The following is a 15,000-nucleotide window of genomic DNA, read 5'->3' as shown; positions in this document are numbered from 1 at the left end:
ACTCCAGCTTAATGTACAGAATGACACACAATCTTGCTTTCCTCCATACTGACAGTTTGCTTCACTAAGCTCAGATAACATTAAGCAAACCGGAGGAACCAGAGCAGCATAGGGTTAGCACAACTCTCCATTAGAGCTGCACTCACTGGCACACAATGCTATAACCAATCATGTGCCCATTAACCACAAAGTATGACAATGTTTGTAAATGATCCTTTCCTACCCAGGGACTGCTGAAGATATGTAACTCTAGCTGGACAATTACTGTCTATTGTCCCTATTAATTAAACAATACAATCTCGAAAATGTTCTTTAAAAAATAAAATAAAATGTACATTTTTGAGATTTCTATAGTTATTTTTCTGTACCTTTTTTCTTTTACATACAAAAACACTAGACGAACAGCAACAACACATGCTAGCTACTCCGTCGTTTACTCTGCTGCTACTGTACCGGCTGGGAAAATGATTATTTTATCCCCATTCAGGTTAGCATAGTGCTAAACTGGAAGAAAGCTGTCTCTGGTACGCTTGCTTTAAAGTGGCAGCAGTGAGATGGCCAACAAGAAGCCCGTATAAACTGTAAATATGTAACGATCCGTTCTGGTAATAAATGATTGTATATTATAAAACATGATTAACCTCTGGTTTCTTTAGAGTTCTGTCCTAAGGAGAATACACTTAACACTGTAAGTAAGTTACTGTCCTCTTGGCTGTCCTCTTGGCTGTCCTCTTGGTTACTGTCCTCTTGGCTGTCTTCTTGGTTACTGTCCTCTTGGCTGTCTTCTTGGTTACTGTCCTCTTGGCCGTCCTCTTGGCCGTCCTCTTGGCCATCCCTTTGGCCGTCCTCCTGGCTGTCCTCTTGGCTGTCCTCTTGGCCATCCTCCTGGTTGTCTTCTTGGCTGTCTTCTTGGCTGTCCTCTTGGCCTCTTGGTTACTGTCCTCTTGGCTGTCTTCTTGGCTGTCCTCCTGGCTGTCCTCTAGGCCGTCTTCCTGGCCGTCTTCTTGGCCGTCCTCCTGACCGTCCTCCTGGCCGTCCTCCTGGCCGTCCTCCTGGCTGTCCTCCTGGCTGTCCTCTTGGCTGTCCTCCTGGCTGTCCTCCTGGCTGTCCTCTTGGCTGTCCTCCTGGCTGTCCTCTTGGCTGTCCTCTTGGCTGTCCTCTTGGCTGTCCTCCTGGCTGTCTTCTTGGCTGTCCTCTTGGTTACTGTCCTCTTGGTTACTGTCCTCCTGGCTGTCCTCTTGGCCGTCCTCCTGGCCGTCCTCTTGGCCGTCCTCTTGGCTGTCCTCTTGGCTGTCCTCTTGGCTGTCATCCTGGCTGTCATCCTGGCTGTCCTCCTGGCTGTCCTCTTGGCTGTCCTCTTGGCTGTCCTCTTGGCTGTCCTCTTGGCTGTCTTCTTGGCTGTCTTCTTGGCTGTCTTCTTGGCTGTCCTCTTGGCCTCTTGGTTACTGTCCTCTTGGTTACTGTCCTCCTGGCTGTCCTCTTGGCCGTCCTCCTGGCCGTCCTCTTGGCCGTCCTCTTGGCCGTCCTCTTGGCCGTCCTCTTGGCCGTCATCCTGGCTGTCATCCTGGCTGTCCTCCTGGCTGTCCTCTTGGCTGTCCTCCTGGCTGTCCTCTTGGCCGTCCTCCTGGCCGTCCTCTTGGCCGTCCTCTTGGCCGTCCTCTTGGCCGTCATCCTGGCTGTCATCCTGGCTGTCCTCCTGGCTGTCCTCCTGGCTGTCCTCCTGGCTGTCCTCTTGGCTGTCCTCTTGGCTGTCCTCTTGGCTGTCATCCTGGCTGTCCTCTTGGCTGTCCTCCTGGCTGTCCTCCTGGCTGTCCTCCTGGCTGTCCTCTTGGCTGTCCTCTTGGCTGTCATCCTGGCTGTCCTCTTGGCTGTCCTCCTGGCTGTCCTCTTGGCTGTCCTCTTGGTTACTGTCCTCTTGGTTACTGTCCTCCTGGCTGTCCTCTTGGCCGTCCTCCTGGCCGTCCTCTTGGCCGTCCTCTTGGCTGTCCTCTTGGCTGTCATCCTGGCTGTCATCCTGGCTGTCCTCCTGGCTGTCCTCTTGGCTGTCCTCTTGGCTGTCCTCTTGGCTGTCCTCCTGGTTGTCTTCTTGGCTGTCTTCTTGGCTGTCTTCTTGGCTGTCCTCTTGGCCTCTTGGTTACTGTCCTCTTGGTTACTGTCCTCCTGGCTGTCCTCTTGGCCGTCCTCCTGGCCGTCCTCTTGGCCGTCCTCTTGGCCGTCCTCTTGGCCGTCATCCTGGCTGTCATCCTGGCTGTCCTCCTGGCTGTCCTCCTGGCCGTCCTCTTGGCCGTCCTCTTGGCCGTCCTCCTGGCCGTCCTCTTGGCCGTCCTCTTGGCCGTCCTCTTGGCTGTCATCCTGGCTGTCCTCCTGGCTGTCCTCCTGGCTGTCCTCCTGGCTGTCCTCTTGGCTGTCCTCTTGGCTGTCCTCTTGGCTGTCATCCTGGCTGTCCTCTTGGCTGTCCTCCTGGCTGTCCTCCTGGCTGTCCTCCTGGCTGTCCTCTTGGCTGTCCTCTTGGCTGTCATCCTGGCTGTCCTCTTGGCTGTCCTCCTGGCTGTCCTCTTGGCTGTCCTCTTGGCTGTCCTCTTGGCTGTCATCCTGGCTGTCATCCTGGCTGTCATCCTGGCTGTCCTCTTGGCTGTCCTCCTGGCTGTCCTCCTGGCTGTCCTCTTGGCTGTCCTCTTGGCTGTCCTCTTGGCTGTCCTCCTGGCTGTCCTCCTGGCTGTCCTCTTGGCTGTCCTCTTGGCTGTCCTCCTGGCTGTCCTCCTGGCTGTCCTCCTGGCTGTCCTCTTGGCTGTCCTCTTGGCTGTCATCCTGGCTGTCCTCTTGGCTGTCCTCCTGGCTGTCCTCTTGGCTGTCCTCTTGGCTGTCATCCTGGCTGTCATCCTGGCTGTCCTCCTGGCTGTGCTTCAGAGCGACTCCCTCCATCTGTCCAGCCACCAGGTTGTTCGCCTGCTGATCTGCATTGTCCAAGAACATCCAGCTCTTTGGTTCCCTCTGAAATGTTACATTTGGTTAATGAAGGTGAGAGCGCAGCCAGTGCAAACAGCGTGTGCTCCTACACACAGTTTTCATTTGGAATCCAAGTGTTAAGAATACGAAGGCTTGCACTTGTATTACCTCCGACTGTTTCCAGCTTTTATCTAGTAAACGCTGCATTTTGACCCCCAAACCAGGTGAATCTGATCCAGGCCACAAAGCCAGGAAGCAGGACTGTTGGGTTCAGCCACAATGAGTAAGGAGAAGAAACAGAAGAGTAAGTAGTAAATAATTTACATACAAGATGATCACATTAATCACTTCTCTCCATCCTGACAGTGAAGCAATGCCTAGATTGACTACACTGTAAGAGATGGAGACATAATCCACAGTCCTATATTCTTAAATCCACCTGAAGCTAATATGAGGCTTCACTTAATCCCTCCTTGTGACAATGATCACAGCACATACACTACACACGTGGTTAAGACTTTTTGTTTTATTTGGTGTTTTAAGGTGAAAACATGGAAAAACTCAGCAGACACAGTCCAATCATTCTTCTCATTCTCTCCGTCTCATTTGTAATATAACCCTCTGCCATGACACATTACAGTATACTCCATGAGTTCAATGCCAGTCCCTTGTGAGGGACGTCACTCATTAGCACTTGGATTCTGAGGGTGAGCACTTTGTAGCTCATGTGTGGAGGTAAAGAGTGAACTGAGATATACAATCAAACATATTTGAAACATGTGGGACACCATTCATTCACACTGATGGTGGAGCCCAGACCAAATTCAACTGACTCCACCAGGACACAAGACCAGGGCAGAACACACAGCCTGCTGAGGCTCCAGAGCTGCACTCCTTCTGGGTGCATACATTTGTAAATTTGTTTGGCTGCACTCTGGGAACGACTGAAATGATACAGCCAGCTTATTAAAGATCTTGTTTTTGCTGTTCTCCTTTTCTGGTAGGCTTGTGTAGGGAAATGTCTGCTGGCATACAGGAAGTTTAATGTATGCGGTTTGTTTGGAATAATAAAAGAAGATGTGTCTCAATTCAGAGCCTTCCCCACGTTGGAAGGACAGAGCCCACAAAGGAGTCCTTCAAACAAGGCTGCAGCCGAGCTGAGGAGGCCTGGACAGCCACACCTCTTGTTCAGGCTTCATGGTAGCTCACACGAGACTCAGCTTTGACAAATAAGGCTGGTGTTATTCCACATTCTTCTTCTTGTCACATAAAGACCCACATCAACACTGCCCTAGTCCATCTCTCAATACTTTCTGGTTCCTACTGAAGACATAAATATATATTTTTAAAAGGCTCACAAATATATAGTTTAATTTATAAATAAAAGGTTGTATAATTTCCTATAACAGCTGAATACTGTAGTTTTTACAAACATTACTCAAACAAGAGGAAATAGTGCATTTCTTTGGGACTACAGTATTTCCAGCAGCGGATTAATCCACATTTGGTCCTCTAGTCTACTCTCTGATAGTTGTTGGACTACAATGTAGCTCTATGGCACAGAGGAATAACATATACAGTATCCGGTGTTGGATACACTTGTTAGTAGATACATTCATTGTTGGTTTGGGATTTGTTGTCAATAAGAAAAATATAGAATGTCACCAACCTTATCATTTAACAGGGTTGTTAGCATAGGCAGTGATTACCACCATGGCTGAACCAACAGAACATTCCAAGGCAGAAGACATCACGCTAATGGCCACACAGATAACACTGGCAAATCTATTTTGTCTGGGAGGTACAAAAACAGCACAGCAATGAATGCTGAGCACCAAACACAATCAGAACACATACATGTTAAGGCCCAGTCACAGCAGAAAGTGGCTCAGCACAATTCAATGCATGTCCGAGTAGAATTTGTGTTGCTAGCAGCTTGCTAATGCAGTAGCTATTTACCAAACTACTGTAGCTGGCGAGCTAACTCATGGAAGTATTAGAGAGCTGCCAATTTGCCCAAGTGGCTAACTGTGGTGCTGCAACAAAACGAAATATTCTGTGACATATTTTTGTACCGATTTTTACCTCATAAATCGGCCTATATCAAATCCTCACTCTGACAGAGGAGGTTGTATAAAAGCGCAGCCCAGCTAATAAGCTTTGACAGCTTCTTTTGTTTTGGCCACACAATTCATTACTGGTTAATGACCAACATTGAACTTGATGCAAAATAATTGTGCAGATTTATTTCTCCTCCACTGATTTTGCAGATTTGATTTGTAAATTTTTTAGATTTCTGTTTTAATGCTGGAGTGACCGGGCCTTTTACAGATTACAAGTTTGAGCAACTCTAATGATCTCAACTGGTGCTGGCCTGATATTGTTTGCGATTGGATTCCAGAGATCAGACAGTGTTTGCTCTCTCTGACACATGGCAGATAGGACTGGCTGCAGGGAGTGTACTGTATTTCTGTGAGTGTGCTTTGCCACTGGAGGTGACAGCAGACAGTACAGTGTATGGTGTATGGGGACAGCATTGAGATTTTGGTGTCACTGGTTCCCTGGTTCCCCTTTAAGCTTGACAGCAGCAGAGGTTTTAGTACGGCTGGGTGGCTGAGGGGCGGAGGAGAGACAACCCGAACCTCATGGGACTAAGAAAGTAAAAGGCACTTCAAAAAATTGTAACAAATTCCAGTGTTACTAGATAGACTATATAGATATATACTGTATGTATACACAGGCATTGTCATATACGAAGGAATGCAAAGACACAGTATAAACACTTGACTTTAAATACATATATATACTGTGAATATATATATATATATATATACATATATGTTGTACTGTATATCATAATATATAGGTAAGATTTATTGATCGTAGCTGGCAATAATAGGAGCTTAAAAAGAAGAGGGTAGACGTGATAAAGCGCATTGTGGGTGTGTTGAGGTTTTTGTGAGGGCAAAACTCGTGGCAATAAGTTTCAGTTGCTGTGCACAAACTGAGGAGTTGCATAGGCAAGAAAACAACTGGTTCCTGATCAGTTCTGACCATTGATAGTGGTACGTAAGAAAGAAACGATCAAATCAACATAAAAAGTAAAGTGAAGACAGTGTTCCTATCCACAACGGATTGCTTGAACTTCCATGAAACAAAACACAAAACGTTTCTTTTCTCTTAATATCAAAGAAGCGAGAGTCAGTTCAGAGTCAGCAGCTTACTTGTGCAGGGCATGATGGAATGGCATGTGTGTAAATAGACTGCATATATGTAGTGCATGTGTACATGTGTGTCCTGGACGCTGAGGGCTGGCACAGCTGTGTGCTGACCCTACAGTTGGGTGTCCTGGTACTGGAAGGAGTTGGCGGTGTAGTATTCTGGCGCTGCCTCCTCCTCCGCCTTTACGTCGGGGGTGTAGAAGGGACGTCCCTCCTTGAAGGACGTATGTATCTGGGGTTCAGGACGGGAGCTGGAGCTAGAAGGACAGAAAATACAAGCTGTGTTGAGTCCTGCAACACTTCCACTTCAACTTGTGCTTCACTGCCTTGGTAACATTATGTATTTAATGATTGTCAATTTGGCAAAGTTGATCCATCACTCAAAAATGATTGGATGAATGGCAATGAAAAGGTTCATGGTTCCCAGATGATGTATCCTAATAACTTCACTGATCCCTGACTCTTCATCTAGCACCCATGAGGTTGACACTTTTGGTTTAATGTGAACTATCTGGATCTAGTCTGGGTTAACATGGAGGTCAGCTCCTGAATGCAAGTGTCTCCCTTCCTTTAGCTGATGCAACATTTTCTTTTACTGTCTGTCATTACTTCAACACAGGATAGGATCTTTTTCAACTGCTTTAGTGAAGGCCTTACATATGTGTAAATAACTTATTACTATTGCATATCAATTTGGTTTACCAAAGAAAAGACTTCTTTAAGTGCGGGGCCAGACACCTTGTTTCCTGAAGGCCCAACACAAAGGCCACAGACACTTGACACATTAGAGAGAGGGGGCTTTCCCTACTATGTGTCACATAATGTTCAAACTGGAATTGTCCTTTTAGAGAATTATTAAATCATTATGTTGTTATTTGTATCAGTTATGATAACAGTGTACTCACCAAGGTCATTTCTGAGATCTGAGAACAGTCACAATTATAAGGAAAAGTTCAACGGCTCAAGAAACATGTTGGATAAAATGTATTTACCATTATGCAATCAGTTTTGATAAGACCTTCCCCGTCTGCTAAACAACCACACCTTTCAAACTCCACCTCTCCAGCGTGTCATGCAGGCGTCCTGTTAGAAATGTTTAAACTGAGATGCCCCTGATGACATCACTCATTCCTCAGACCTGACAAAGCTCTTCAGGAGACAAAGACTTTATACAGAAGTGTTTTCACAGGTTTGTGTAGTACTCCAACCCATATCCTCTTTTATGTACTCTACAGTACACTGTGCTACAAATGTATTCTGCCGTACATTTCACAATACACAGCACATATACTGAACACATGCCAGTACTTTAGATCTGCTTCATCTGTAGCATAAACTTGCATGCAGGTTATAATCCTTAAGATTGATACTATTTATGTGCTCTATTTTTGCAGCAATATTTATTTAATGTATTTACATTCAGTTACTATCTGTTTAAAGTAGTTATTATTGTTAGTGGTAGTCGGCCATGCTGCATTCAAATTGCCTTCACACACAGGGGATTTGCAGCATGTGATCCAGTGTTACACTTTGTAATGTCATCTCACTGATATCAGCCTTACTGTGTGCTGTTGTTGTAAAAAAACAAAAACAATTAGCGTCCACCAAACACAGTTTTTAATAGCGCAGGTAGTGATGGAAGAGTGAGGAGCAGCTAGTGAGCTGTGAGAGGAAGAGCTGCAGCATGAATCAGATGGTTGTGTCAGTAATCTATTACTTCTCGTCAGTCGATTGGTGTTATTCTCTCTGAGGAGATGTCCTAACAGTACACGTCTCTCTGGCTACACTATCAGTGATATCTTGTAAAGTGGGAGGTTAGCACACAGAGCGGAGACACAAACATGCTGACAAACACTCACAGCGGAGCTCGGAAACAGTCGTATGGCAGTAGTGAGCCTACCCGATAGGCTGAGGGCGACTGTGATCCAGCTTGGCTGTCTTCAGAGGAACAGCATAGATGTCTGGGTGCTTCTGAGCAATTTCCAACTGGAAACACAGATTAGTTGATTAAAGTCTGTTATGACTGGTATACAAACTAACGTGCAGTTTCTGGTTACAAAAAAACTTTACTGCAAGAATTACAATAATGCAGTTCACCATAAGAAAGAGAGTATATCTATATGCCACACTGTGTTTCACTGATGGCTTGTGAGGAAGATCCTGTGCTACTGAAATATATTGCATTCACAGAAAAAAAAAGAAAAATTATAATTAAAAGAACTGTATCTCATAATCTCTCCATCTCTGAGATTTATATCCCATGATTACTAAAGAAAGACTTGTTTTTTTCTCATAACCACAATCATGTGCTGCAGATCTCTTCATGACGAGAGGTCCAGTTATAATTACGAGATACAGAGTTCATAAAGATGAGATGTCTCCAGTTGTTTTTCTTTGGTAAATGTAATGTACTTCTATACTACACAATCCAGTACAATTCTAAATCAAATGGTTTAAGAAATTGAAACAATGCAATGAGGTATTTTTAATCTTTGTGCTGAACACTTCTCTGCTTCGGCACAAGTCATAACACGCTGTTCTGCCACTGCAGGCATTATTTTATACACACTTTGCACCATTCACAGTGAACATTTTATACATCTCATTACCATTCCCAGCAGTCATGTCGTTCAACATTACACATAACATGACACACCCGGATGTTCTACATTACCACAGGCTATTGCTGCCCCATGACAAAATAAGTAAATAAATATAATCTGCTCAAATATTCTTGTTTTAACAAAACCTTTTAATCATGACCAACAAGTTTCTTTTCTTTTATTAATCCTGATGGATTTCCAAGAATGTCCTGCAGCTAAAGGACATGAAATCAGAAATGATTATGAAAACTATTAACAGCATTAACAATCTCTCGTCTAGTTTAAGTGACTTATCAATTAATGTTAAAAAGAGGCCTGAAAACTAGGAGCTATTATAAATCTCAAAACTCACTTCTATCTTCTGTAATTATTTAAATTATTTAATCTGGTTTTACTTTTGTTTTTGCTGTAAAGGACTTTGTAACTTTGTTTTGAAAGGTGCTATATAACCATTTATTTATTATGTTATTATTGAGAACATTTTGCGATAACTGATAACTGAAAATGTTTTTAAAACAAGAAAAGTGTCTTAGTCAAACTGAAATACAATAATAATAATAAGACAAATATATTCATCATTACATAAAAACACCTTGTTAGAAAGTGAAAAGGATCTTTATAAAATGAGAAACTGAGCAAATCATTTGTGCAAAACTCTGCTTATGTACAATTATAAAAATCCACTTCTGTAAGTGAAAACGCTCCATAAAGGCTCGAGTGTCTCCACAGGGATCTATGTGAAGTCTCAGACATGTCACTTGACTCAGCATCGGTTGGGTCGGAAGACTATAGATCTAATATCTTGTATCAATGATATCCTCTTTAGGGACTTTGGGAGCTCTGTAGTGGAGTTCTGTATTGATCACATCTTTAATAGTGTTCCACACCTTATTAAAGGTATAATTGTATAACAGTAGGCTCCAGATGTCATGTCATACATGTCTGCCTTTCTCTCTGCACATCGTGGAGAACACTCTCCTCTCACTTGATTGCTCTGCAATTTGCTCTCCAATTGGTGAGCAATTTCCATCAAGCCACTGGGACTCAAAGAAACAACTATCGTGATAATATTCACCGTACTAATCCGATTTATATTTCACTTCACCCTCTCCTTTTGCATGTAGTGTTCTGTACTTGTATGAGCAACAATAACTGTAATAACAATAACTGGTATATGCTCTTGTTGTTCTTACGCACCTTGTAATTACTGCCATCTATTGTGATTGCGACATTAAAAACGAGGCAGACCGATATAGGTCCCTGACTTCACCTCATGATACTACAGCTGACCAATAGGAACACTGAGCTATGCCCACCCTGGCATTATGAGCCTCCTGCAGTTCCAACATCCTGTGGGCTCGGGCGAAGTGATCCATCTTCTCGAAGGCCTTGATCTTCCCCAGGAAGGACCTTAGGGACGGATCCTCCACAGGGCTGTCCTTCGCTGCCTCCTCCTGCTGCCTACAGGCTGCCACGGGTGCACTGGGCAGAGCCATGGGTGAGTGGACTGTAGCCTCTGCTGTGCTTGGGGGTTGGCGCGCACCCTGGGGCCACAGTTTGCTGCAGGAGTTGAAGCGGTGAGTCGGAGGCAGGGGCAGCGGGCCGGAGGAGGCAGCTGAACGGGAGATGAGTGGTGGAGGGTCATTGTTGCTGCTGGCGGGACTGCTGCTGGAGGGAGAATCGTAGCTTCGGCTGGAGCTGGGGGGTGGAGGGTGATGTTGACGGTGGTGATGGTGTGGGTTGGTTGAGCCTGATACGAGGACCGCATCGTCCCTCAGAGGCAGTTTCACCTGACCAAGGAGGGAAAGCATTAGAGCCAGAAGACATACTTACAGTGTGTGGTGGTAACACTGACTTTTATAACTAACTAAACCATATAACACAGACTAAGCAGAAACTCCAGAATGCAGCTAGTGCGCTCCATACTGAGACTATAATCACCCAACCAATATGAGTGCCTAAGATTTTAATACTGTCTCCGGCTCACAACAGGTACTCCCACTGAGGGCTGAAATCTGCTTATGGAGAGTTGTCAGGCTTAATTGGGATTTGCATCCAAAATGTGTTCCTTGATTTTCATGACAGTAAATGCTGAAGGGAATATTTATTCCAGTTATCCCAGTGACACCTCAGGATCTCCTAAAATGATCTGGAATAGGTTGATGATGTCTGGACACACAAGTCCAATCTGATGGACAGACGGTCTTAAAGATCGGATTTGAGAAAAAAATCGGATTTTCCAGCAGTCTGAACATAGAAAGACAGTTTGTCATCCAGTGTCACTCCCAGGTTCCTCGCCGTCCAAGTTGGCACTACCAGGGTTGTCAATGGTGTTGGACAGGATCACAAGCTCAGCCTTGTTCAGGTTGAGCTTTAGGTGGTGGCTAGACATAAGCTACGAGATGTCAGCCAGGCCTCAGTGTCAGGGGGATGACAAGAATAGCTGGGTGTCATTGGCATAGCAGTGGTGAGAGAAGCCACACACGTGTATGAGAGCAGCTAGCGTCCCTTATGTAGAGGGAGAAGAGGAAAGGGCCTAGGACTGAGCCTTGACGAACTCCTGTTGTCAGGCTGCGTGCTTGAGACATCCTTTCCATATCACCTGGGAGGAGTGATCCATAAGGTAGGATTCAAAGAGTGCAGGGCCTGAGACACCCAATTATTTAAGGGTGGAAAGAGAGCTCCTGGAGCGTTGATTTAGCATCACCACCTGAGCAGAGCCCATATTTAGCTCCAAGAACTCGTCCCCAAAGCGGGCAGAGAACAGTGGAAACACAGCAGAACCCATGATTATGGAACTATTTTATGTTACCTTTGAGTTCTTGCAGTAGATAATTATGCCCTTTATTTTTTTTAGTTCTCCCCGGGCAGATGAAACCATTCACTAAACATTCTACCACCTTTTCATATTCCACGAATGTCTAGGAGACCAGTGGGTCTGTTTTAGTGGTAGCCCGGGTTGTATTAAGCTACAGTAAAGACACAATGTGGGATTAATCAATTAGACTGTACAACAACTATTAATGTAAGTCACAGCACACTGAGAATCAGACTCAAGACTTTGGCTACAAAAGAGGAAAGCACTATAAAAAGTGTCGGTCACACAACTGAGGTGAAACTGTTTTCATGCCAACCACACTGCAGCTCCTTCACAACTGTCACGGTTTACTTTGTATACAGATAAATACAAATTATTGATCAGCTGCTGTGATGGGTTGTTGGAATGAAAACATGAACACAGCTAAAGGTGAAACACCAATGCTATACACAAGCCCACCACCATGTACCAATAAGAGAGGGGAATTGTGGGTACCCATCTGGTCCAATGAGCTGATGTCGGAGGACTCTGAACTGCAGTGCGAGTGGTTTCTCCATATCAGGCCGTTCCTCAAAGGGAAGGGCAGTTTGTTCCTTTCGATGGAGGTAAAGAGCTGCCAGGGTGCATGTGGAGGTTAGAGTCACACTTACTGTTTGCTTCTAAGAAATAATATCCTCTTTGATTAATAAATAAAAAAACATTTGTTTTTTTGTGAAATGGAAAAGTTGAGGAGCTCATACATAATCAGCTTCAGAGGCTGAACAAGCCTTCCTTTGTATGTGTGATCCAATTGACTTTGATATCTTAACATTACTCTTTTAGTCATTATCTAAAGCTGCATTCATTGATTATTTTGGCCACTTGGGGGCAGGGTTAGTGTTATCTATAGCTGTCATGTTATGTTATAATTCGACATGGCAAATGTGTTGGCAAAAAGCCTGTTTACACATCCAGCAGGAACAGAGTCATGTTTGTGTCCCACTGATGGATGTAAGTCCAATATTCTCTCTCCTTCAGCTCTGGAAGAAATCTCTTTAACTGCTAAATGCTCCTATGATGATCCTATGAGCAACACTGCTGTAAAAACCTGTTTCATTTAACCCACAGTATACACACTGTGTGAATGATTCAAAATAGAATGGTCTGTATGAAGAAGATATAGTTATCCTCTATAGATGGAGGAGACTGGCTGATGGTGTTGAACTGTCTTCCTTCTGTTCACTATTCTCTACACTGGACAATGTCTCTCCTAGGACAATGCAGTATGCTAATGACATTTATTATATACTTAACAAGCTATCCTAACATTAATCTATATCTGGATTATGTATTTCAGGTGACATACAAGGTGCCATGTGTGAAAGCAAAGGTACGATGATTTGTCATAATGCCCTAAATGTGTTCCTCCGTGTCACAGGAGCTCCTTGACATATTGAGCTGCAGACCGTCCTGAGGTGGAAGTGAACTAAGCAGCTGCAAAGGTCATGACATCTTCCAGGAGCCCCCAGAGAGAAAATGACAACTATGTCCACTGCTTTTCATAATAATATTGTTTGCGTTTTATACTTGGAAAACTGATTTTCTCAGTGATTTCACTTGTGGTTCACTGTGGACTTTGTTTTGTAAATATATGGAAGCCTTTCAACACTGTGTTGAATTATCCTGGATAATGACTAGGACTTCAACTAAATATTATTTTCATTATCAGCTCATCCGTTGTGTATTCCTCTGATTAATCCATTAATTCTCCAATTAATGGCCCAAATGTCTGGTTTGTGTGACCATCTGTCCAAAACCTAAACAGATTCACAGTTGGATTACATTGTTTAAGGACACAGAAACAGTATTTCCAGATCTGAGAGGATTCTCACTGTACAGATTTACTGTACGTGTCCTCACCTTGCTGTCTGGTGAGAAGACAGGTGGAGGGCTGGACCTGGTGAGGACTTCACGGCTGCTGACTTTCCTCATGCGACTCCTGATGTCTGGACTGTACCTGCGCAAGATCTACACACACACACACACACACACACACACACACACACACACACACACACACACACACACACACACACACACGAGGAGGTTGCTTTGTATACTTTTGCTCCTTGATATGTTTTCAGTTCTTTAAGAAATAAACATTAAAAGTGACCCTTGTGAAATGTGTATCTACACCATATGTTTCTGATCATGTCTGTACAGAACATTACAATTGTACCTATTAATCTGGTAACTCAGATGGCATCATGTGAACATAGGTTTGTTGGTAAATTGGTTTATTTTTTTAGTTTGTGTACAGAATAACTTGGGATACATTATTATAGAAGTAAATGCAACACATTGTAGATAGCACAGCTGTACAGAAGCTACTGCAGCTGTAATCTCCTGTCAGCACTGCAGATGGCAGCAGCATGCTGCTGGTGTCTCACAGCGTAGCACATACATATCATCATGTAGCCCCTAACACAGTTAAAAAGAGTTAGAGAAACAACATATGAAGATAATGATCAATGCATGACATTTGTTGATGAAATACAAGAGAGTAATTTGAACAGGGACAAAGAGTGAGCCTGATCTCAGCCGTGACAGCAGAAGCTGCTGAACATTAGCTAAGGGATGGCTCAAGATAAGCAGTGGGGGAAAGTAACAGAGTGCATTTACTCAAGCACTGTATTTAGGTCAGTGCTCACTTTGAATCCCAAATGTTGTCAACCACAAACCAAGCCGGAAATCTTGGTGTAGTGACAGACTCCTAAAGGTGGATCAGACCGCTGCAGCTGATTCTGTCCTCACTAAGACCAACAAAGTGGATCCAGTTCTCAGGTATTTGCACTGAACTTCTGTGACGAATAATTGATTTTAAAATATACGACTGTTGGTTTATAAAGAACTGAATGCTCTGTTATGAAGGCTTACTCTGTCTACTGTCCCATGGTGACAACTAAACATGCAGCAGTTTAGCTTTAGATCAAACTGCTACTACTGCTACTACTACTAGTGATACTACTACTGATACTACTACTACTACTACTGCTACTACTGATACTACTACTACTGCTACTACTACTACTACTGATACTACTACTACTGATACTATTACTACTACTACTACTACTACTACTGATACTACTACTACTGATACTACTACTACTGATACTACTACTACTACTACTGATACTACTACTACTGATACTACTACTACTACTACTGATACTACTATTACTACTGATACTACTACTACTACTACTACTACTACTACTACTACTACTACTACTACTGATACTACTACTACTAATACTGATACTACTACTACTGATACTACTACTACTACTACTGATACTACTACTACTACTACTGATACTACTACTACTACTACTGATACTACTATAACTACTACTACTACTACTACTAC

General features: G+C 43.8%; 2 protein-coding genes across 2 annotated transcripts in view; both read right to left on the bottom strand.

Moving 5' to 3' along the window:
* Positions 1-861: 861 nt before the first annotated feature.
* Positions 862-2,351, bottom strand: LOC115013961 (acidic repeat-containing protein-like). The gene is made up of 2 exons (XM_029440548.1): positions 2,154-2,351; positions 862-2,119 (listed from the first exon to the last, which is right to left on the bottom strand). The coding sequence occupies exons 1-2, from the start codon at positions 2,349-2,351 to the stop codon at positions 980-982; spliced, it is 1,338 nt and encodes a 445-aa protein (XP_029296408.1). The 3' UTR covers positions 862-979.
* A 1,101-nt stretch (positions 2,352-3,452) lies between these two features.
* The window catches only part of tjp2b (tight junction protein 2b (zona occludens 2)), a 93,281-nt gene continuing 81,733 nt past the window's right edge, over positions 3,453-15,000 (bottom strand). The window contains exons 20-23 of the mRNA XM_029438923.1: positions 13,488-13,595; positions 10,087-10,560; positions 8,068-8,153; positions 3,453-6,424 (exon numbers count right to left, since the gene is read on the bottom strand). Coding sequence (XP_029294783.1) covers positions 6,280-6,424; positions 8,068-8,153; positions 10,087-10,560; positions 13,488-13,595 — 813 coding nt within the window. The 3' untranslated portion in view covers positions 3,453-6,279. The remainder of the gene's footprint in view (positions 6,425-8,067; positions 8,154-10,086; positions 10,561-13,487; positions 13,596-15,000) is intronic.

Source organism: Cottoperca gobio, chromosome 9 (genome assembly GCF_900634415.1).
Source record: "Cottoperca gobio chromosome 9, fCotGob3.1, whole genome shotgun sequence".
Classification (NCBI taxonomy): domain Eukaryota; kingdom Metazoa; phylum Chordata; class Actinopteri; order Perciformes; family Bovichtidae; genus Cottoperca; species Cottoperca gobio.
Note: the sequence above shows the minus strand (reverse complement) of the source record. Positions and strands in the feature narration are given on the sequence as shown.